Source organism: Leptodactylus fuscus, chromosome 4, assembly GCF_031893055.1.
Source record: "Leptodactylus fuscus isolate aLepFus1 chromosome 4, aLepFus1.hap2, whole genome shotgun sequence".
In the NCBI taxonomy this organism is placed as follows: Eukaryota; Metazoa; Chordata; class Amphibia; order Anura; family Leptodactylidae; genus Leptodactylus; species Leptodactylus fuscus.
Genome location: NC_134268.1, coordinates 221541106 through 221568573, shown reverse-complemented (window position 1 = coordinate 221568573; position 27468 = coordinate 221541106). Strand labels below are relative to the sequence as shown.

Here is a 27468-nt window from a genome sequence, read left to right as displayed (position 1 = left end):
CTGTACAATCCAAATATATGCGCAGATATATGCGACCCTAGGACAAAATCCCTGGATGAACCCAAGTTGAACCCTATCAGGGAAAAAGGTAATGAATGGCTCCGAGGCAGCCAAAGCTTGTAATTCTCCAATCCTTTTGGCAGAGGTAATTGCCAACAAGAAGGTTACCTTGTAGGAGAGATATCTCCAGTCCACTTCTGTTAAGAGTTCAAAGGGGGGAGAACAAAGCCCCTGAAGAACCGCAGCCAAGTCCCATTGCGGGACAGGGGGCTGCATCTGAGGGCGGAGCCTAGAGGCCCCTTTAAGGAATTACTTTAATAGAGGATCTTGTTATAACCAGGTCCCTAGAAGAGCGGAAAGTGCTGAAACATGAACCTTCAGGGTAGCTGGAGTTAGCCCCTTATCCAGGTCACTCTGTAGGAACTCCAAGACCGATTCGATAGCAGAGTTATTAAGCTGCCTATCCGAGATCCTTTGGTAACTCCTGTTAGTTGAATCCGCTCTTGAATGGGCCAACGTTCTTAGAACGGCCTGGGATAATCGTCTATCTCCGTATACGATGCGGTCAACCTCCAGGCCATGAGGTTGAACCTGTCCAGGTCCTGGCAGAGCTGTCAGTTCAGAATTACCAGGTTTTGGACTTGTGGAAGCCTCCAGTAGGTCCCTTGACTCATTAGGATGAGGTGGGTAAACCATGCCCTTTTTTGGCCAGAACGGCATGATCACTATTGCCGAAGTCTGGTCCTGCCTGAGTTTCGCCAATACCTTCGGAATCATCAGAATAGGAGGAAAAACGTATGCCAGTTTGAACCTCCAAGGTATTGACAGGGCATCTACCGCCAAAGGATTGTCATCCCGGTAGAGGGAGCAAAACCTTGTCACTTTGGCGTTGTACTGGGTGGCCATCAGGTCCACCTCGGGGAGACCCCACATCTCAGTGAGATGATGAAAGATGTCCAGATTTAGGGACCATTCGCCTGTCATCACCAGGCCTCTGCTTAGCTGATCCGCAAGGATGTTCAGCCCACCTTGAATATGAACCGCTGATAGTTGTGAAAGATTCCTCTCCACCAGGAGAATATTAGATTTGTCACCTGCAGAAGCGAGGGGGATCTGGTTCCCCCCTTGTTTGCTGATATATCGGACTGCTGTTAAGTTGTCTGTTTCACTCTCACAGCTTTCCCTTGCAGGTGGGGTGCAAACATTAGAAGCACACGGTGCACCGCAGTGAGCTCTCGCCAGTTGGACAAATGAGCCTTCTCTAAGCTGGTTCCAGGTCCCACGTACCGGGGTCTCCCCCAGAAGCACTCCCCATCTTGTGAGGGAGGCATCTGTGGTCAACAGGGTCCAGGATGTCTGGACCGTGGATTTCCCGTCTCTGAGCTGGGACCACCAAGCCAGTGATCGACGGGTTCTGATGGATAACTGGATAGGCTTCTGTAGCCCCGAAGGACTGTGGTTCCCGACTCTCAGGATCTCGCACTGTAAGGGGCGCATGTGCCATAGGGCCCACAGAACTGCCTTGATGGCTGCGGACATGAGACCTAGGACCTTCATGGCGGTCCTGATAGTAACCTTCCGGGTTGTGGATAGGTGATGAGCCGCTTGACCAATCTTCTCCTTCCAAGGAGGAGGCAGGGAGATCATCATGCTGAGAGAATCCAAGATAAACCCAGAAATTGAATCGGGGTAGATGGAACCACTACCGACTTCTGCCAGTTTATTAGCCAGCCCAGCTCATTTAGGAAAGCCACAGTGGATTCCAACTGTGTGGCAAGCACCTCCTTTGACCGGGCTTTTAGGAGCCATTCGTCTAGTTATGGGACAATAAGATCCCTTGGAGGCGCAGGGCGGCTACGACCGGGGCCACTACCTTTGTGAAGGTGTGGGGGGCCAAGGATTTGCCGAATGGGAGAGCTGTCTAGATAAAGTTGCTTGATGCCCTTGAGAGGGAGGGTCCTTACGTATTTGTCTGGCTTGAACAAGTTGAAGGACCGATGGATCTTGGATAAGCCGTGATCAGGCGGACATATGATGAGACCAAATAGCCTACCCAGCCGATCTAGATGTGCTCTCCTCAGAGAGGGAGGCATAGGTAGTCAACAGGGTCTGGCGTTAGATGGACCATGGCCACTCTCCACCAGAGAGGGATGCATCAGTGGTCAACAGGGTCCAGGTAAACTGGACCGTGGACTCTACATTTAATTTCATGTTCCTCCTATGGAATGCTTCTCTAGATGTGCTCTCCACCAGAGAGGGAGACATAGGTAGTCAACAGGGTCCGGCCTTAGCTGGACCGTGGACACTCTCCACCAGAGAGGGATGCATCAGTGGTCAACAGGGTCCAGATAAATTGGACCGTGGACTCTACATTCAATTTCATGTTCCTCCTATGGAACGCTTATCTGGATGTTCTCTCCACCAGAGAGGGAGACATAGGTAGTCAACAGGGTCCGGCCTTAGCTGGACCGTGGACACTCCCCACCAGAGAGGGATGCATCAGTGGTCAACAGGGTCCAGATAAATTGGACCGTGGACTCTACATTCAATTTCATGTTCCTCCTATGGAACGCTTATCTGGATGTTCTCTCCACCAGAGAGGGAGACATAGGTAGTCAACAGGGTCCGGCCTTAGCTGGACCGTGGACACTCCCCACCAGAGAGGGATGCATCAGTGGTCAACAGGGTCCAGATAAATTGGACCATGGACTCTACATTCAATTTCATGTTCCTCCTATGGAACGCTTATCTGGATGTGCTCTCCACCAGAGAGGGAGACATAGGTAGTCAACAGGTTCCAGCCTTAGCTGGACCGTGGACACTCTCCACCAGAGAGGGATGCATCAGTGGGCAACAGGGTCCAGGTAAACTGGACCATGAACTCTTCATCCAATTCCACTTTATTCCTATGGAACTTTTCTCTAGATTCGCCCCACTAGTGAGAGAGGGGCGTTTATAGTCAACAGGGTCCAGCGCTAGCTGGACCATGGACATCCCGTCCTTAAGATGGAACACCACCTGGATGAAAGACAAATTTTGAGGAATAACTAAATTGGCTTGACCCAGACTGCTGAGTTTTTTGTCAGCTGGATGACACAGCCTCCTCCATCCAATTCCTCATTGCCCGTATGGGAATCTCCTGTAGATGCGCTCTCTACCGGAGAGGGCTGTCTCTGTGGTCAACAGGGTCCAGACTATCTGGACATGGACATCCAGCCCTTAAAATGAAGCCCCTCCAGGCCCCACGGGTTGTGATTCCAGGCCTCAGACTTACCTTCTGCAGGCCGCATGCGCTATATGGCCCAAGGGACTGCAACTGCAGACCCTGACATAAGATCCAGTAACCTTTGGCAGTTAGGATGGAAACCCGCTGTATCACCTATAAATAATGCACTGCTGATATGATCTTTTCCCACCTAGAGGAGGGAGATTTTCAAGCAGACAGAGTCCAGCATGAAGTTTAGAGACTTTCTCCATGTGAATGGACCATGAGAACCACAAGTACCTTATTAACTTTTTTTTTTTTTTTTTTTTTTTTTAATATCACAAATGCAAAGTGCAACTGGGATTGAACCCAGGATACTGTGGATTCAGGCATACAAGTCTGTAACCCTACAGCTTGAGCCACTAGGGCTTCTATTTCTAAGTAAGACCTCTTATGAAAACTGGGAGAGGGAACCTTACCAGAAATCTGCATGTACTCCTTCACCCAGGAGATGACAACAATAAATGAAGGGCTCCTAGCTGGAGGACCCCGTACTGACAGCAGTGCAGACATGCATAACCTTACAACAAATTGCCTTAGAGCATCCACCATCATGTGAGCAATAAGCAAATATGCACCTAATAAGTAATGATAGTACATAGGTATATGAACCCTTCTTTTAGGTTCACAGCATATAGTCCCCGCTTAGGAATTAAATGCACATTGAAAAACCGCAAGAAATACAAAAATTTGGTTGGATCTTACCATAATGGCGGTGAATCGACTTCGATATTGTGAAGTTGACAGAGTGCCCATAGCAATAGAAATTAGTGCTTTTAGTCTCTGCAGTGAACACAGAGGGAAAGCTGAAAGAGGACACGGCTTACCTTACTGCAGGGCAGTAAATGAACTGCAGCTGAAAAAGTCAGTAACCTGCACAAGGCAGGTAAGACAAAAGACTGCAGTATAAACCTAGATCTTTCACTCAGAAAGAAGGGAAAGAGAAGAAAGGATCTAAGACACCTTATTCTAAACCCTAGAGGAGGCCACAGCCTCCCCCACCTGTCCAGTCGCACAGGACAGAAAAAAACACAGGGGGGAGGAGGTCGCTCTGGCCTCTTATAGGGGGAAAAACTGTTAGCTAATTAAAAGTTCCACCTGTCCTAACAGCACACAGGGGCAGGAATACCCCATCTTGTGCTGCTGTTTGGCGTAGGGGGAATGTATGTTATATAAAGAGATGTGTCACATGACTCCATATTGACCAATCCTTTGTTTCGTTGTACAGGAGGTTGGCCCGTTCCACGCTCCTGCTGATCCCGCTCTTCGGAATCCATTACACCGTCTTTGCCTTTTCCCCTGAGAATGTCAGTAAGAGGGAGCGGCTCGTGTTTGAGTTGGGGCTCGGATCCTTCCAGGTAAATAGAAGCATTATACACTATGTATATATGGAGATACTGAAGGGCATTTGCTCCTCGGACTACCCCAAAACCCAATAAGTCCCAACTCTCAGGGACCGCACATGACCCGCCCGCTCCTGGCGGTTTGATTACACATTAAACTGAAGCCGTTTTGTTTTTTTATATTTTTTTACTCTTTGTGTTTTAATTTTTACTTCTTTTTCTTTCCCAGGGATTTGTTGTCGCCATCCTCTATTGTTTCCTGAACGGAGAGGTAAGAGCCGACTTATCCTCAGTTTTATTTCAGTCCTAGTAACAGAACAGGGGGAGTCATCTTTTATGAGAAAACAAAAAAATTATTTATAAAAAAAAAATCATGATTTCTAAAAATATTTCAATTATCCCTCCATTGTGGCAAAGAACAGACGTCACATTCAGAGATTCTCCTATCATTCCTGACATGTCCCTTGTATTAGATAATGATATTTCCCATGTTCTATCAGTTCTGGAGCATCTTTTATCGCCCCCTGCAGTCCTGTCAGATAATACTCGGTGTCCCCCAGATAATGATTACACAGCACAGACTCTTATATAGTATATAAGTGACACAGGGTATATACTGTGTAAGTATCGCCCCCTGCAGTCCTGTCAGATAATACTCGGTGTCCCCCAGATAATGATTACAAGCACAGACTCTTATATAGTATATAAGTGACACAGGGTATATACAGTATAAGTATCGCCCCCTGCAGTCCTGTCAGATAATACTCGGTGTTCCCTCAGATAATGATTACACAGCACAGACTCTTATATAGTATATAAGTGACACAGGGTATATACAGTATAAGTATCGCCCCCTGCAGTCCTGTCAGATAATCCTCGCTGTCCCCCAGATAATGATTACACAGCACAGACTCTTATATAGTATATAAGTGACACAGGGTATATACAGTATAAGTATCGCCCCCTGCAGTCCTGTCAGATAATCCTCGCTGTCCCCCAGATAATGATTACACAGCACAGACTCTTATATAGTATATAAGTGACACAGGGTATATACAGTATAAGTATCGCCCCCTGCAGTCCTGTCAGATAATCCTCGCTGTCCCCCAGATAATGATTACACAGCACAGACTCTTATATAGTATATAAGTGACACAGGGTATATACAGTATAAGTATCGCCTCCTGCAGTCCTGTCAGATAATCCTCGCTGTCTCCCAGATAATAATTACACAGCACAGACTCTTATATAGTATATAAGTGACACAGGGTATATACAGTATAAGTATCGCCCCCTGCAGTCCTGTCAGATAATCCTCGCTGTCCCCCAGATAATGATTACACAGCACAGACTCTTATATAGTATATAAGTGACACAGGGTATATACAGTATAAGTATCGCCTCCTGCAGTCCTGTCAGATAATCCTCGCTGTCTCCCAGATAATAATTACACAGCACAGACTCTTATATAGTATATAAGTGACACAGGGTATATACAGTATAAGTATCGCCCCCTGCAGTCCTGTCAGATAATCCTCGCTGTCGCCCAGATAATGATTACACAGCACAGACTCTTATATAGTATATAAGTGACACAGGGTATATACAGTATAAGTATCGCCCCCTGCAGTCCTGTCAGATAATCCTCGCTGTCCCCCAGATAATGATTACACAGCACAGACTCTTATATAGTATATAAGTGACACAGGGTATATACAGTATAAGTATCGCCCCCTGCAGTCCTGTCAGATAATCCTCGGTGTCCCCCAGATAATGATTACAAGCACAAACTCTATGGTAATATCTTCATTTATTTTGTTTGCAATGAAAAAACACAAAAGAGAATGAAAAAAAGTCACATCATTGATCATTTTACACAAAACTCCAGAACTGGTGCGGACAGAAGTATTGGCGCCCTCAGCCTAATACTTGGTGGCACAACCTTTAGACACAATAACTGCGCACAACCGCTTCCGCTAACCAGCAATGAGTTTCTTACAAGGCTCTGCTGGAATCTTAGACCCTTCTTCTTTGGCTCCTGCTCGCGGTCCCCCCTGAGATGTGAAGGGGGCCTTCTCCAAACTGCCACCAAGAGATCTCTCCCCCTCCCCCACAGGTGTTCTATGGGATTCAGGGCTGGACTCATTGCTGCCACTTTACAAGTCTCACATTGGGAGCTGCACAGACACATTCACCCAGTGATGTTAACTGGTGAGCGTGCTCCCTGTTCACACTAGAGCCGCACACACATACTGCTGCTCTGCTTAGGCACACGGCCGCCCTCCTAGGGCTTGTGGACCTCGACTGCAGCCACTACTGTAACAGGTACACACAAGGACACAGGACAGAGGTGGAGTCAACCTTCATCCATTTCAACTGGCCGCAAGTGTGATTTAGTTATTGCCACCACCTGTTAGGTGCCTCAGGTAAGTAACAGGTGCTGTTAATTACACAAATTAGAGAAGCATCACATGATTTTTCAAACAGTGCCAATACTTTTGTCCACCCCCTTTTTATGTTTACTGTGGAATTATATCCAATTTGGCTTTTTGACAATTCTTTTTGTGGTTTTCCATTGCAGACAAATTAAATGAAGAAAATACCAAAGAATTTGTGATTGCAATCATTATCTAGAAAAACATGAGTATTATCTGACAGAATTGCAGAATTACAGATAGATAGATAGATAGATAGGAGATAGATAAGATATAGATAGATAGATGATAGATAGATAGATAGATAGATAGATAGATAGATAGATAGATAGATAGGAGATAGATAGATAGATAGGAGATAGATAGATAGGAGATAGATAGATAGGAGATAGATAGATAGATAGATAGATAGATAGATAGATAGATAGATAGGAGATAGATAGATAGGAGATAGATAGATAGATAGATAGATAGATAGATAGATAGATAGATAGGAGATAGATAGGAGATAGATAGATGATAGATAGATAGATAGATAGGAGATAGATAGATAGATAGATAGATAGATAGATAGGAGATAGATAGATAGATAGATAGATAGATAGATAGATAGGAGATAGATAGATAGGAGATAGATAGATAGATAGATAGGAGATAGATAGATAGGAGATAGCTAGATAGATAGGAGATAGATAGATAGATAGATAGATAGATAGATAGATAGATAGATAGATAGATAGATAGATAGGAGATAGATAGATAGATAGATAGATAGGAGATAGATAGATAGATAGGAGATAGATAGATAGATAGATAGATAGATAGATAGATAGATAGATAGGAGATAGATAGGAGATAGATAGATAGATAGATAGATAGATAGATGATAGATAGATAGATAGATAGATAGGAGATAGATAGATAGATAGATAGATAGATAGATAGATAGATAGGAGATAGATAGATAGGAGATAGCTAGATAGATAGATAGATAGATAGGAGATAGATAGATAGATAGATAGATAGATAGATAGATAGATAGATAGGAGATAGATAGATAGATAGATAGGAGATAGATAGATAGATAGATAGATAGGAGATAGATAGATAGATAGATAGATAGATAGGAGATAGATAGATAGATAGATAGATAGATAGATGATAGATAGATAGATAGATAGATAGATAGATAGATAGATAGGAGATAGATAGATAGATAGATAGATAGATAGATAGGAGATAGATAGATAGATAGATAGATAGATAGATAGATAGATAGAAGATAGATAGATAGATAGATAGGAGATAGATAGATAGATAGATAGATAGATAGATAGATAGGAGATAGATAGATAGATAGATAGATAGATAGATAGATAGATAGATAGGAGATAGATAGATAGATAGATAGATAGATAGGAGATAGATAGATAGGAGATAGCTAGATAGATAGATAGATAGATAGATAGATAGATAGATAGGAGATAGATAGATAGATAGATAGATAGATAGGAGATAGATAGATAGATAGATAGATAGATAGATAGATAGATAGGAGATAGATAGATAGATAGGAGATAGATAGATAGATAGGAGATAGATAGATAGATAGGAGATAGATAGATAGATAGATAGATAGATAGATAGATAGATGATAGATAGATAGATAGATAGATAGATAGATAGATAGATAGATAGATAGATAGGAGAGATAGATAGATAGATAGATAGATAGATAGGAGATAGATAGATAGGAGATAGATAGATAGGAGATAGATAGATAGGAGATAGATAGATAGGAGATAGATAGATAGATAGATAGATAGATAGATAGGAGATAGATAGATAGATAGATAGATAGATAGATAGATAGGAGATAGATAGATAGGAGATAGATAGATAGGAGATAGATAGATAGATAGATAGATAGATAGATAGATAGGAGATAGATAGATAGATAGATAGATAGATAGATAGATAGATAGATAGGAGATAGATAGATAGATAGATAGATAGATAGATAGATAGGAGATGGATAGATGATAGATAGATAGATAGATAGATAGGAGATAGATAGATAGATAGATAGATAGATAGATAGATAGATAGGAGATAGATAGATAGATAGATAGATAGATAGATAGATAGATAGGAGATAGATAGATAGGAGATAGATAGATAGGAGATAGATAGATAGATAGATAGATAGATAGGAGATAGATAGATAGATAGATAGATAGATAGATAGATAGATAGGAGATAGATAGATAGATAGATAGATAGATAGGAGATAGATAGATAGATAGATAGATGATAGATAGATAGATAGATAGATAGATAGATAGGAGATAGATAGATAGGAGATAGATAGATAGATAGATAGATAGATAGGAGATAGATAGATAGATAGATAGATAGATAGATAGATAGATAGGAGATAGATAGATAGATAGATAGATAGGAGATAGATAGATAGATAGATAGATAGATAGATAGGAGATAGATAGATAGATAGATAGATAGATAGATAGGAGATAGATAGATAGGAGATAGATAGATAGATAGATAGATAGATAGGAGATAGATAGATAGGAGATAGATAGATAGATAGATAGATAGATAGGAGATAGATAGATAGGAGATAGATAGATAGATAGATAGATAGATAGATAGATAGATAGATAGATAGGAGATAGATAGATAGGAGATAGATAGATAGGAGATAGATAGATAGATAGATAGATAGGAGATAGATAGATAGATAGATAGATAGATAGGAGATAGATAGATAGATAGGAGATAGATAGATAGGAGATAGATAGATAGATAGGAGATAGATAGATGATAGATAGATAGATAGATAGATAGATAGATAGATAGGAGATAGATAGATAGATAGATAGATAGGAGATAGATAGATAGATAGATAGATAGATAGATAGATAGGAGATAGATAGATAGATAGATAGATAGATAGATAGATAGGAGATAGATAGATAGATAGATAGATAGATAGATAGATAGATATTAGAGTTGAATATTTACCATCCTGTTCCAACAACAAAAGTACATAAAAAAATGACCTTTTAAAGTTTCTCCCTAAAGGTGCAATCAGAAATAAAGAGAAAATGGCGGAGCTGGAAAGTCAACCGGTATTTTGCTGTGGATTTCAAGCACCGTCATCCATCCCTGGCGAGCAGCGGAGTCAACGGGGGGACACAGTTGTCCATTCTGAGCAAGAGCAGCTCGCAGATCCGGATGTCCAGCATAAATGCAGAGAACCTGGCGACATGAGCTCAGAAACTGCCTAAAAGTTTTTTTTAACATCGCTCTTTTTTTAGTATTATGATTTTGTTTTTCATTTTATGTTTTTTTAATGAATTGGGAGACGGAGGTGAAACAATGAAAGTGCGTTGTCTGTAAGAATTCCGGGAAAGGTAGAACGCGTCACTTCCATGGATTTTTGGGTTTGTTTCCCAGCAATATCTCTTCCTATCCATACACTACAATCCATGAGTTACGCCGTAGGCTAGGTTTTTATTAAATCCGTCAACGCCTTTTCAAAACGTTTTAAAAAATTTAAAAACAAAATTAAAAATGAAACTAAAATTCAAAAATAAAGTTCAAAAATAAGATACAAATAGAAAGCAGAAAATGAAAATACAAATTGAAAACACTAAAATCCGATGGAATATTTTTATTAAATCTGGTACAAAACAAATTCTGTAACTTTTTTTTTTTTGGGTTACAAAACACCTTTTTGCCTTGAGTTTTGTACCGTAAATCTGTCTTTTTATTTTTTTTTATTTTTGCAAGGACAAGTATGTCTTATTGGTTTACAACATAATACTCTATCAGGCAGCTTGAATTAGATTTTTTTTTTTAATTTTTTGAAAATTTTTTGTTTTGTAAATGAATCAAAAAATGTGAAGTAACTGATTTCAGATGAATTCTGTATATATATATTGCACTGGCTTAGGTGTTGGTGGAGGCAGGGTGTATCCGCACAAAGAAAATGCAGGAGTAACACAACGTACAGTACGGTATTATTGAGCAGGGGTAGCGGTAACGAAACACTGGAAAATAGCGTAAGATGTCATAGAACACTAACAGTATTAAATTATATTTTTTAAGAATTTCAAAAAGTATATATATATGTAATTATTCTTCTTAATATTTTGTGACCGTCTCGCGTAACGTTGCCTCGTATTCAGAAACACATCTGGGACGTATTTTCTTAACTCACAGTAATAAGATGTCAATTAACTTGGGAAAAAAAACAAAAACACTTTACGATAATATTAACAAGTCACTTTATTTTAGTGTAGGAAGCTAAAATTTTTGAAAGAAAAAACTGGATAATTGCTACATTTTTATTTTTTTTCCCCTATTTTTTAGTAGAAGGCTATGTAGTCCTACACCGTAGGGGGAAACGGTACGTCAAAAAGTTGTACCTTCGTAGAATGTAACGATCGTTTTCAATGAGGGATTCATGAAAATCAGTCGGAAGCTCAGAAGGTGTATATATAATGCAGAATGTGTATATTAAATGCAGAATGTGTATAGCTCACGTACTATACATTATACAAAGCGACTTTTTTTGTTTTTTTTTCAAAAACATTGGACTGTGATGTTAGTTGTGCCATAGTTTTCTCTGAGCCATTTCGAAAACACTATAGATATTTTATGTATGGGGTAGAAAGTAGTTTTCATATTCCATTCCTCGTATACGAGTGCCACTAAGTTTTTTCTGTAGACCCTTCCCAACGCCACCAGATTTCAATACAAGGCCCTCCTGGCTTCGTACACAAAGGCCAGATCTACTGTTATTGACTTTTCTCCATGGATCAAACAATTCAACACAAATAAGAGATGACCTGGACATTTTTAGAGGAAACTTACCAATATCTTTAAAATCCCAACACCAACCCGGTCCTCGTAGATAGTCAACTAGCGCCAGAAATAAGGCCACCATATCTAACGGTGTTGACTTTCCTCCATGAATGTAAGAATTTAGCTCTAAATCTTGTCCCAGCACTTCCATATTTCACTATATAGTCCATATGGTTAAGTAGACCAAGACCTAAGACTTCAACATCTACAATTGTTGAATTTCAATTTCAAACTGAACACCATTGAGAAATATCCAGGTATTTCAGGAGGAAATTTACCACTGAATTTGGAGATTCTCAGCACCACCAGATTTTACTACGTGGCTCTCATGGTTAAGTAGAACAAGACCTGAGAACATCACATCTGCCAATCTTGACTTATGTAGATGAATGGAATGGTTCAGTGCAATCACTCAAGTGTTCCATGATTGGTTGAATTGGACATCTTCTACAAAGAGAATAAAAAAAATGTTTTTGCACCCTAGACCAGGGCTTCTTGATGTTCTTCTACTAAGACTTTACCAGCAAGAAGATAATGTTGCCTGAGTCTATTATTGGTCATAATCCATGCCAAAATGTGGAAAAATACCTCAATTTATCTTAACATTTTGAGCCCAGTAGAATGATAAAATAAGCACAAAGTCAGTCAGTTATGGTACTAAACCAGAGATTGGGGCAAGGAAATCAAGTCAAAACTGCCTCCCAACCCTTATCAAACCAAAAATTGGTGGATTCCTCAGCAGTGGCTTGACCACACTAGAGCACCAGGACCTAGTGACGGGAATTTCTATTAAATTTCTGTTGAATTTCAATTCAATTTTAGTAATATTTTATTACATCAGAGGTCAACCTGTATATTAGCTTTACTCAGAGCCAGATTATAGGGAGTGCAAAATAAACCATCACCCAAAGACCTCCAATTAGCCTATATATAGATCCACCATAAAGGGCCACCCCTCTATTATATTTCTACTGGAGAGGTTGATCCCTTTGTAAATTTGTTGCCAATTGACTTCCACTAACCCCAATTTTACTTCCAGACTGCACCAGTTGTGATGACTATTAAGAAAAAAACACTGATTAATTGAATAGAAAATGTTCCTATTTATAGAATTCTATATTTTGGAGATAAAGTATTAAAAAAATGTCCAGAATTCTCTAATAAATGAATTAATTTATTAATTCAAATTGAAATTGAATGATGACTCTTCCAGTAGATTGGTCTCCCCAATACATTAATGATAGAACATGATTAAAAATTTAGTATCACAGATTAATATTGACCATATAAAGCCAGTCTCATTTTATAACCTGTTTAAATACATGGTACAATTTAATGATCTGTGATACAATACATGGAAACCAGACTTTTTTATATATTGTGGCCTGGGTTGTTTTTTTTTAATTAATATATCAACCAAGATTTCGGTTGGTTTGTTGATGTCATGTTTTTGCACATTGCACTGTATTGTTAAATGTAATAAAGTGTACTTTTTGCTTATAGACAATATTCCTAAGAATATGGTACAGTATGTCAAATCTTAAAATCTATATCCCCTATCCCCACATTAGACATTAGATACTTTTTTACTGACCAGAAGGATCTGCCAATAATCTAATGTCCATGAGATTGGATTTCTTTCTTTTTCAGATTTTATTGCTTTTAATAGAAAAAAAGATCTAAAAAAATCCATAGAATTAAAAAATCCATTCGCTGAGTGAAACTGGATTTTGTAATTGAATGACCTTTTGGCCAAAACCATTTTTGATGGCCTTGTTTAGAATATTGGCAGACTGTGGGCAGCTTAAGTTAGTGGATTGGTAATTTTCTAATTAATAATTCAGCATTGCAGCCCCGTATTACGTGTAGATAATCATTAACTTGCAAATTGAAAACAAATCCAAAATTGTGAATTTCAGCCCAAATTTCAGTGTTTCCATTAGAACAGCAGAGGTCCCTCAAGTGCCTTTTTGCAACAGCATTTCTGTCTTTCAACCATTACACGGGTTTAAGCAACGTCTAAGATATTAAACCGACCAGCCATACTGAAATAAGTAGGAAAAGCATCATAAAATGTCAAAGCAAAAAACATAAAAACTATTCTAAAAATTATTTTTTGTTAAGAATATCTAGGATGACTATATTTTCAAAAACAAAGACAATATATCTATAATAAAAAAAACATGAATTTACATATAAGTATATTAGTAGGGGCATCTAAGAACCACATACATGGATTTGTCTGGTGAGTAGGTCGCTTTAACTTTAAGATTATTTTAAGCAGAATTTAAGATTAAAACAGGGAGTAAAAAATAAAAGGTCAAATAAAATAACTTTAAAAAAATCATAAAAATATCTAAAAAAAAAAAATCACATTTAAATATATAACAGAGAAGCATTTTTTTAACACAATGCTATTTGTCATAACACATATAGATATCTATCAGCAGAAAATGTGCCAAATTTATTATACACACGCGACTAGTAATATATATTTTAGATAAATCAGTCTAGATTTTATATTTTCAGGTTTCATTTTTTTTTTTCAGGAAAAATGTGTCACAGATGAATTTAGGAAATAAGATATAAGATGTAAAATATTATAGAAGCAAAAAAAAACAAAAAAAAAAACAGTCATATTCAAAGTTAAAAAAAAGAATTTTTTTTTTGATGGACAATGACTAAGATGGGGCAAATTATGAATCCTTAAAGGGGTTGTATGTAAAATCTTTGAATATAAGAAAGTGTAATATAATTGTAAATTATGAGCCTTTCCCCCATTGGCTATCACCTTAGTACTTGTACACACTTACAAAAGCAATTGGCTGCCCGGTTTCATGTCCACGAGGCTGAGGAAATAAGAAAAAATTGTTGCCATTGGGGAAATGTTACGTAATGTGAAAATTTAAGTAAATTCTAAATTGTTACTTGATATTTGGGCCATATTGATTATTTTTCTTCAGAGTCAGAATACTCCTTTATTCCAGCTCTTTATGTTTGTTTCATACAAGAAATTTTTGGGAAAATTGAAACTTTTTAAATTTCTGTATATAGCAGATCTACGTGCTCACTAGTAGAATGAACCAATTTTACAATATATTTCAAAGTAGATGTCAGATGTTTACGGTGGCATATTTCTCTGAAAATTCACTATGTCTGCAAAATCCCAAAATTTGATGGAAAATCCAACATTTTTAAAAATTTACATATGAAAATTCAGTAATAGAAAAGCGACTTTGCTCTGAATAAGGAGTTTCTCATCTTTTATTCCCATTCTATACATTGTTTACATCTTCTGTGCAGGATACCACAGCTATGAGGAACATTTCTACTTTTTTGGAAGGTTGTAGAAATTTTTATTTGATAATGTAGAGGCCATCGCGAGAAGTAAATTAGTCAAGCCACATCGAAGAGGATCTGTCCTAGGTGACTAACTCCCTCCATTTACACATATTCTCTAGTCACTCATTGGCCCACTATTTATTCCAACTCATAAAACACACCGTTGTTGTGTCATGTTGTCCTATAAGGAGTCAAATAGGGTCAAAGGTTCCATAAATTGGTTTGGTGTCACCTTGGCCATATTGGATGGTGGAAACTAGAGCTTCTGAGTCAACGCGGACTCCACAGAACCTTTGGGCTCAACAAATCCTGGTTATGGGTCCTATGGTTGACTACAGAAGATATTAGGGGAATGTATTGAATATCCTAGGCCCAAAGCCCAAATCAGTCACAGTCCCCCACTTGTCATATTTGGCTACTGCCACCTCTACACCCATAGCCAAAGCATTTCATTGTAGAATGAAGCTTCTCTCCAGTAGCAGGTCCTCCTGAACACATTCACTTGACTGTTAACGCTCCTAAAAATTGACGTACCTATCCGTTTGCTCTATTATGCATCGTGGCAACTCAACATTTCGAGTGCCTTATTGCAATTACAGACCATGATTCCTTTTACGTGTTTTCTGTGATGTCAAAAAAAAGTCTTAACTTCCAATCCAACGACCCTCCGATGTCTGTACAAAATTAGAAAAAAAATAGTAATAAAAAAAAAAATGCTACAGCTTTAATACAATGTAACGAGTCCTCTGTTGCTATGTGTTGTACAGTGGTCAATGCCAAATTAACATTTTGAGGTGTAGCATGTTGTAGCGTCTAATACTGAAGCTGTGGTGTACACTTGTGTGTTTTTGTAGAGAGAACAGTTCGATACAATGTATAGTGTATTTTAATGTCTGTATAAAATGATAACCTCACATCAGTTCTAACAGTGTTCCGTATTGTCCAATTGTTTCATTATTATTTTTTTTTCCTGAATATTTTCTTTTTGATTTTTTTTTTTTTTTTTTATATTTTCATCCAAGGCTTAATCTCACTTTTTTTGAATTTATTGATTTCAATGTTTTTTGTTTTTTTTTACAATTTGGTTTGACGCCATTACGTACGATGACAGATGCCCTTGTAGAATTTGATAGGTGGTCTTCATAATAATGCTTATTGTATCGCAAACCGGCATCTGCGGCTTCTTAATGTGACGTCATAATTCTTTTCTAAACTGTAAATGATCCTCGTGTAGAAACATCTATGTAGAATGTTGTTATAACTTTTGAAATATCTAAATAGAAATGTATTGATATTGGGGAAAAAAACTGTTTTGTTACAGAAATTGTCAACTTATTAAACAGTGTTTGCTAACTACATATCATGTGTAAGGATCTCTCTATATATCTCATATCTATCTCCTATCTATCTATCTATCTATCTATCTATCTATCTATCTATGAATTATCTATTATCTATCTATCTATCTATCTATCTATCTATCTCCTATCTATCTATCTATCTATCTATCTCCTATCTATCTATCTATCTATCTATCTATCTATCTCCTATCTATCTCCTATCTATCTATCTATATCTATCTCCTATCTATCTATCTATCTATCTATCTATCTATCTATCTATCTATCTATCTATCTATCTATATATGATCTATCTATCTATCTTCTATCTATCTATCTATCTATCTATCTATCTATCTATCTATCTATCTATCTATCTATCTCTATCTCCTATCTATCTATCTATCTATCTATCTATCTATCTATCTATCTATCTATGAATTATCTATTATCTATCTATCTATCTATCTCCTATCTATCTATCTATCTATCTATCTATCTATCTATCTATCTCTATCTCCTATCTATCTATCTATCTATCTATCTATCTATCTATCTATGATCTATCTATCTATCTATCTATCTATCTATCTATCTATCTATCTATCTATCTCCTATCTATCTATCTATCTATCTATCTATCTATGAATTATCTATTATCTATCTATCTATCTATCTCCTATCTATCTATCTATCTATCTATCTATCTATCTATCTATCTATCTATATCTATCTCCTATCTATCTATCTATCTATCTATCTATCTATCTATCTATCTATATATGATCTATCTATCTATCTTCTATCTATCTATCTATCTATCTATCTCTATCTCCTATCTATCTATCTATCTATCTATCTATCTATCTATCTATCTATGAATTATCTATTATCTATCTATCTATCTATCTATCTATCTATCTATCTATCTCCTATCTATCTATCTATCTATCTATCTATCTATCTATCTCTATCTCCTATCTATCTATCTATCTATCTATCTATCTATCTATCTATCTATATATGATCTATCTATCTATCTATCTATCTATCTATCTATCTATCTCCTATCTATCTATCTATCTATCTATCTATCTATCTCTATCTCCTATCTATCTATCTATCTATCTATCTATCTATCTATCTATCTATCTATATATGATCTATCTATCTATCTATCTATCTTCTATCTATCTATTATCTATCTATATATGATCTATCTATCTATCTCCTATCTATCTATCTATCTATCTATCTATCTCCTATCTATCTATCTATCTATCTATCTATCTATCTATATATGATCTATCTATCTATCTATCTATCTATCTTCTATCTATCTATCTATTATCTATCTATATATGATCTATCTATCTATCTCCTATCTATCTATCTATCTATCTATCTATCTATCTCCTATCTATCTATCTATCTATCTATCTATCTATCTATCTATCTATGAATTATCTATTATCTATCTATCTATCTATCTCCTATCTATCTATCTATCTATCTATCTCCTATCTATCTATCTATCTATCTATCTATCTATCTATCTATCTTCTATCTATCTATCTATTATCTATCTATATATGATCTATCTATCTATCTCCTATCTATCTATCTATCTATCTATCTATCTATCTCCTATCTATCTATCTATCTATCTATCTATGAATTATCTATTATCTATCTATCTATCTATCTATATCTATCTACTATCTATCTATCTATCTATCTATCTATCTATCTATCTATCTATCTCCTATCTATCTATCTATCTATCTATCTATCTATATATGATCTATCTATCTATCTATCTATCTATCTATCTTCTATCTATCTATCTATTATCTATCTATATATGATCTATCTATCTATCTCCTATCTATCTATCTATCTATCTATCTATCTATCTATCTATCTATCTCCTATCTATCTATCTATCTATCTATCTATCTATGAATTATCTATTATCTATCTATCTATCTATCTATCTATCTATCTATCTCCTATCTATCTATCTATCTATCTCCTATCTATCTATCTATCTATCTATCTATCTATCTTCTATCTATCTATCTATTATCTATCTATATATGATCTATCTATCTATCTCCTATCTATCTATCTATCTATCTATCTATCTATCTATCTATCTATCTATCTCCTATCTATCTATCTATCTATCTATCTATGAATTATCTATTATCTATCTATCTATCTATATCTATCTACTATCTATCTATCTATCTATCTATCTATCTATCTCCTATCTATCTATCTATCTATCTATCTATCTATCTATCTATCTATCTATTATCTATCTATATATGATCTATCTATCTATCTATCTCCTATCTATCTATCTCCTATCTATCTATCTATCTATCTATCTATCTATCTATCTATCTATATATGATCTATCTATCTATCTATCTATCTATTATCTATCTATATATGATCTATCTATCTATCTATCTATCTATCTATCTCCTATCTATCTATCTATCTATCTATCTATCTATCTCCTATCTATCTATCTATCTATCTATCTATCTCCTATCTATCTATCTATCTATCTATCTATCTATCTATCTCCTATCTATCTATCTATCTATCTATCTATCTATCTATCTCCTATCTATCTATCTATCTCCTATCTATCTATCTATCTATCTATCTATCTATCTATCTATTATCTATCTATATATGATCTATCTATCTATCTATCTCCTATCTATCTATCTCCTATCTATCTATCTATCTATCTATCTATCTATCTATCTATCTATATATGATCTATCTATCTATCTATCTATCTATCTATCTATCTATTATCTATCTATATATGATCTATCTATCTATCTATCTATCTATCTATCTATCTCCTATCTATCTATCTATCTATCTATCTATCTATCTATCTATCTCCTATCTATCTATCTATCTATCTATCTCCTATCTATCTATCTATCTATCTATCTCCTATCTATCTATCTATCTATCTATCTATCTATCTCCTATCTATCTATCTATCTATCTATCTATCTCCTATCTATCTATCTATCTATCTATCTATCTATCTATATATGATCTATCTATCTATCTATCTATCTATCTATCTATCTATCTATCTATCTCCTATCTATCTATCTATCTATCTATCTATCTATCTATCTATCTATCTATCTATATATGATCTATCTATCTATCTCCTATCTATCTATCTATCTCCTATCTATCTATCTATCTATCTATCTCCTATCTATCTATCTATCTATCTATCTATCTATTATCTATCTATATATGATCTATCTATCTATCTCCTATCTATCTATCTATCTATCTATCTATCTATCTATCTCCTATCTATCTATCTATCTATCTATCTATCTATCTCCTATCTATCTATCTATCTATTATCTATCTATATATGATCTATCTATCTATCTATCTATCTATCTATCTCCTATCTATCTATCTATCTATCTATCTATCTATCTCCTATCTATCTATCTATTATCTATCTATATATGATCTATCTATCTATCTCCTATCTATCTATCTATCTATCTATCTATCTATCTATCTATCTATCTATCTCCTATCTATCTATCTATCTATCTATCTCCTATCTATCTATCTATCTCCTATCTATCTATCTATCTATCTATCTATCTATCTATCATCTATCTATCTATCTATCTATCTATCTATCTATTATCTATCTATATATGATCTATCTATCTATCTATCTATCTATCTCCTATCTATCTATCTATCTATCTATCTATCTATCTCATATCTATCTATCTATCTATCTATCTATCTATCTATCATCTATCTATCTATCTATCTATCTATCTATCTATCTATTATCTATCTATATATGATCTATCTATCTATCTATCTCCTATCTATCTATCTATCTATCTATCTATCTCCTATCTATCTATCTATCTATCTATCTATCTATCTATCTCCTATCTATCTATCTATCTATCTATCTCCTATCTATCTATCTATCTATCTATCTATCTCCTATCTATCTATCTATCTATCTATCTATCTATCTATCTATCTATCTATCTATCTATTATCTATCTATATATGATCTATCTATCTATCTCCTATCTATCTATCTATCTATCTATCTATCTATCTATCTATCTATCTATCTCCTATCTATCTATCTATCTATCTATCTATCTATCTATATATGATCTATCTATCTATCTATCTATCTATCTATCTATTATCTATCTATATATGATCTATCTATCTATCTCCTATCTATCTATCTATCTATCTATCTATCTATCTATCTATCTATCTATCTATCTCTAGATAGTGGTGTCACTAAAAAGCACAACCGGCCCTTCCAAAAAAAAGAAAAACTCTATGCATCCCCGTACATAGAACACAGAAATATAAAAAGTTAGGGGATACAGAATATGGCGACTTTTAGAAAAAAAATTGCAACATTTTATATTTTTGTTAAGGGGTTAAAATGTAAATAAAACTTTAGAAATTTCTTTTCCCCGGGAATCGTACCGAAACATAGAATACCAGTGACATATAGAATATGGAGAACATATAGAATACAGGGGGGCACAAAGAATACAGGGGGGGCACATAGAATACAGGGGGGACACATAGAATACAGGGGGACACATAGAATACAGGGGGGGCACATAGAATACAGGAGGGGCACATAGAATACAGGGGGGACACATAGAATACAGGAGGACACATAGAATACAGGGGGACACATAGAATACAGGAGGACACATAGAATACAGGGGGGGCACATAGAATACAGGGGGGACACATAGAATACAGGAGGACACATAGAATACAGGGGGACACATAGAATACAGGGGGACACATAGAATACAGGGGGGACACATAGAATACAGGGGACACATAGAATACAGGAGGACACATAGAATACAGGGGGACACAGAATACAGGAGGGGACACATAGAATACAGGGGGACACATAGAATACAGGGGGACACATAGAATACAGGGGGGGCACATAGAATACAGGGGGGACACATAGAATACAGGAGGACACATAGAATACAGGGGGACACATAGAATACAGGAGGACACATAGAATACAGGAGGACACATAGAATACAGGGGGACACAGAATACAGGAGGGGACACATAGAATACAGGGGGACACATAGAATACAGGAGGACACATAGAATACAGGAGGACACATAGAATACAGGGGGGGACACATAGAATACAGGGGGGGACACATAGAATACAGGGGGGGACACATAGAATACAGGAGGACACATAGAATACAGGAGGGGACACATAGAATACAGGGGGGACACATAGAATACAGGGGGGACACATAGAATACAGGGGGACACACATAGAATACAGGGGGGACACATAGAATACAGGGGGGGACACATAGAATACAGGGGGACACACATAGAATACAGGGGGGGACACATAGAATACAGGGGGGGACACATAGAATACAGGGGGACACACATAGAATACAGGGGGGACACATAGAATACAGGGGGGCACATAGAATACAGGGGGGACACATAGAATACAGGAGGACACATAGAATACAGGGGGACACATAGAATACAGGGGACACATAGAATACAGGGGGACACATAGAATACAGGAGGACACATAGAATACAGGGGGACACATAGAATACAGGGGGGACACATAGAATACAGGGGGACACATAGAATACAGGGGGGACACATAGAATACAGGGAGGACACATAGAATACAGGGGGACACATAGAATACAGGGGGACACATAGAATACAGGGGGACACATAGAATACAGGGGGACACATAGAATACAGGGAGGACACATAGAATACAGGGGGACACATAGAATACAGGGGGACACATAGAATACGGGGGGGACACATAGAATACGGGGGGGACACATAGAATACAGGGGACACATAGAATACAGGGAGGACACATAGAATACAGGAGGACACATAGAATACAGGGGGGACACATAGAATACAGGGGGACACATAGAATACAGGAGGACACATAGAATACAGGAGGACACATAGAATACAGGAGGACACATAGAATACAGGGGGACACATAGAATACAGGGGGACACATAGAATACAGGAGGACACATAGAATACAGGGGGGACACATAGAATACAGGAGGACACATAGAATACAGGGGGGACACATAGAATACAGGGAGGACACATAGAATACAGGGGGACACATAGAATACAGGGGGGACACATAGAATACAGGGGGGACACATAGAATACAGGGGGGGACACATAGAATACAGGGGGGGACACATAGAATACAGGAGGACACATAGAATACAGGAGGGGACACATAGAATACAGGGGGGACACATAGAATACAGGAGGGGACACATAGAATACAGGGGGGGACACATAGAATACAGGGGGACACACATAGAATACAGGGGGGACACATAGAATACAGGGGGGACACATAGAATACAGGGGGGACACATAGAATACAGGAGGACACAGAATACAGGGGGACACATAGAATACAGGGGGACACATAGAATAGAGGGGGACACATAGAATACAGGGGGACACATAGAATACAGGGGGACACATAGAATACAGGGGGACACATAGAATACAGGAGGACACATAGAATACAGGGGGGACACATAGAATACAGGGGGACACATAGAATACAGGAGGACACATAGAATACAGGGGGGACACATAGAATACAGGGGGGACACATAGAATACAGGGGGACACATAGAATACAGGAGGACACATAGAATACAGGGGGGACACATAGAATACAGGAGGACACATAGAATACAGGGGACACATAGAATACAGGGGGGACACATAGAATACAGGGGGGACACATAGAATACAGGGGGATACATAGAATACTGGAGGGGGAGACATAGAATACAGGGGGACACATAGAATACAGGGGGACACATAGAATACAGGGGGACACATAGAATACAGGGGGACACATAGAATACAGGGGGGACACATAGTATACAGGGGGACACATAGAATACAGGAAGGACACATAGAATACAGGAGGACACATAGAATACAGGAGGACACATAGAATACAGGGGGGGACACATAGAATACAGGGGGGACACATAGAATACAGGAGGACACATAGAATACAGGGGACACATAGAATACAGGGGGGGACACATAGAATACAGGAGGGGGGAGACATAGAATACAGGGGGGACACATAGAATACAGGAGGACACATAGAATACAGGGGGACACATATAATACTGGAGGGGGGAGACATAGAATACAGGGGGACACATAGAATACAGGGGGACACATAGAATACAGGGGGACACATAGAATACAGGGGGACACATAGAATACAGGGGGACACATAGTATACAGGGGGACACATAGAATACAGGGGGGACACATAGAATAAAGGGGGGACACATAGAATACAGGAGGACACATAGAATACAGGGGGGACACATAGAATACAGGGGGGACACATAGAATACAGGAGGACACATAGAATACAGGAGGACACATAGAATACAGGGGGGACACATAGAATACAGGAGGGGACACATAGAATACAGGAGGAAACATAGAATACAGGAGGACACATAGAATACAGGGGGACACATAGAATACAGGAGGACACATAGAATACAGGAGGGGACACATAGAATACAGGAGGGACACATAGAATACAGGGGGACACATAGAATACAGGAGGGGACACATAGAATACAGGGGGGACACATAGAATACAGTAGGGGACACATAGAATACAGGGGGGGACACATAGAATACAGGGGGACACACATAGAATACAGGGGGGACACATAGAATACAGGGGGGCACATAGAATACAGGGGGGACACATAGAATACAGGAGGACACATAGAATACAGGGGGACACATAGAATACAGGGGGACACATAGAATACAGGGGACACATAGAATACAGGAGGACACATAGAATACAGGGGGGACACAGAATACAGGAGGACACATAGAATACAGGGAGGACACATAGAATACAGGGGACACATAGAATACAGGGGGGACACATAGAATACAGGAGGACACATAGAATACAGGGGGACACATAGAATACAGGAGGACACATAGAATACAGGGGGACACATAGAATACAGGGGGACACATAGAATACAGGGGACACATAGAATACAGGAGGACACATAGAATACAGGGGGACACATAGAATACAGGGGGACACATAGAATAGAGGGGGACACATAGAATACAGGGGGACACATAGAATACAGGGGGACACATAGAATACAGGGGGACACATAGAATACAGGAGGACACATAGAATACAGGGGGGACACATAGAATACAGGGGGGACACATAGAATACAGGGGGGACACATAGAATACAGGGGGGACACATAGAATACAGGAGGACACATAGAATACGGGGGGACACATAGAATACAGGAGGGGCATATAGAATACAGGGGGACACATAGAATACAGGGGGGACACATAGAATACAGGGGGGGACACATAGAATACAGGGGGGCACATAGAATACAGGGGGGACACATAGAATACAGGGGGGACACATAGAATACAGGAGGATACATAGAATACAGGGGGACACATAGAATACAGGGGGGGCACATAGAATACAAGGGGACACATAGAATACAGGGGGGACACATAGAATACAGGGGGGGACACATAGAATACAGGAGGGGACACATAGAATACAGGAGGGGACACATAGAATACAGGGGGGGAGACATAGAATACAGGGGGGAAACATAGAATGCAGGGGGGACACATAGAATACAGGGGGAACACATAGAATACAGGAGGACACATAGAATACAGGGGGGACACATAGAATACAGGAGGACACATAGAATACAGGGGGGACACATAGAATACAGGAGGGGGGAGATAAAGGATACAGGGGGGACACATAGAATACAGGGGGGGGAGACATAGAATACAGGAGGACACATAGAATACAGGAGGACACATAGAATACAGGGGGGACACATAGAATACAGGGGGGGACACATAGAATACAGGGGGACACATAGAATACAGGAGGACACATAGAATACAGGAGAAACACATAGAATACAGGGAAGACACATAGAATACAGGGGGGGACACATAGAATACAAGAGGGGACACATAGAATACAGGGGGGACACATAGAATACAGGAGGGGAAACATAGAATACAGTGGGGACACATAGAATACAGGGGGGACACATAGAATACAGGGGGGACACATAGAATACAGGAGGGCACATAGAATACAGGGGGGGACACATAGAATACAGGGGGGACACATAGAATACAGGGGGACACATAGAATACAGGAGGACACATAGAATACAGGAGGACACATAGAATACAGGGAGGACACATAGAATACAGTGGGGACACATAGAATACAGGGGGGACACATAGAATACAGGGGGGACACATAGAATACAGGAGGACACATAGAATACAGGAGGACACATAGAATACAGGGAGGACACATAGAATACAGTGGGGACACATAGAATACAGGGGGGACACATAGAATACAGGGGGGACACATAGAATACAGGAGGGCACATAGAATACAGGGGGGGACACATAGAATACAGGGGGGACACATAGAATACAGGGGGACACATAGAATACAGGAGGGGACACATAGAATACAGGAGGGGACACATAGAATACAGGGGGGGGACACATAGAATACAGGAGGGGACACATAGAATACAGGGGGGGACACATAGAATACAGGAGGACACATAGAATACAGGAGGGGACACATAGAATACAGGGGGACACATAGAATACAGGATGGGACACATAGAATACAGGAGGGGACACATAGAATACAGGGGGGGACACATAGAATACAGGAGGACACATAGAATACAGGAGGGGACACATAGAATACAGGGGGGGACACATAGAATACAGGAGGACACATAGAATACAGGGGGACACATAGAATACAGGGGGACACATAGAATACAGGGGGGACACATAGAATACAGGAGGACACATAGAATACAGGGAGGACACATAGAATACAGGGGGGACACATAGAATACAGGGGGGACACATAGAATACAGGAGGACACATAGAATACAGGAGGACACATAGAATACAGGGGGGACACATAGAATACAGGAGGACACATAGAATACAGGAGGACACATAGAATACAGGGGGACACAGAATACAGGGGGGACACATAGAATACAGGAGGACACATAGAATACAGGGGGGACACATAGAATACAGGGGGGGACACATAGAATACAGGAGGACACACAGAATACAGGAGGACACATAGAATACAGGGGGGACACATAGAATACAGGGGGACACATAGAATACAGGGGGACACACAGAATACAGGGGGACACATAGAATACAGGAGGACACATAGAATACAGGAGGACACATAGAATACAGGGAGGACACATAGAATACAGGAGGACACATAGAATACAGGGGGGACACATAGAATACAGGGGGGACACATAGAATACAGGGGGGACACATAGAATACAGGGGGGATTTATAGAATACAGGAGTGGACACATAGAATACAGGAGGACACATAGAATACAGGGGGGACACATAGAATACAGGGGGGACACATAGAATACAGGAGGGGACACATAGAATACAGGGGGGGACACATAGAATACAGGGGGACACATAGAATACAGGAGGACACATAGAATACAGGAGGACACATAGAATACAGGGGGGACACATAGAATACAGGAGGACACATAGAATACAGGAGGACACA

General features: G+C 38.5%; 1 protein-coding gene across 2 annotated transcripts in view; it reads left to right on the top strand.

Moving 5' to 3' along the window:
• The window catches only part of LOC142199974 (pituitary adenylate cyclase-activating polypeptide type I receptor-like), a 121088-nt gene extending 110704 nt beyond the window's left edge, over positions 1-10384 (top strand). Inside the window, exons 13-15 of one of the 2 annotated variants that reach the window (XM_075269918.1) lie at positions 4494-4623; positions 4838-4879; positions 10136-10384. In XM_075269918.1, the coding sequence (XP_075126019.1) occupies positions 4494-4623; positions 4838-4879; positions 10136-10354 (391 nt within the window). In that variant the 3' untranslated portion in view covers positions 10355-10384. The remainder of the gene's footprint in view (positions 1-4493; positions 4624-4837; positions 4880-10135) is intronic. The other variant, XM_075269919.1, reaches the window with a different exon arrangement.
• Positions 10385-27468: the final 17084 nt, after the last annotated feature.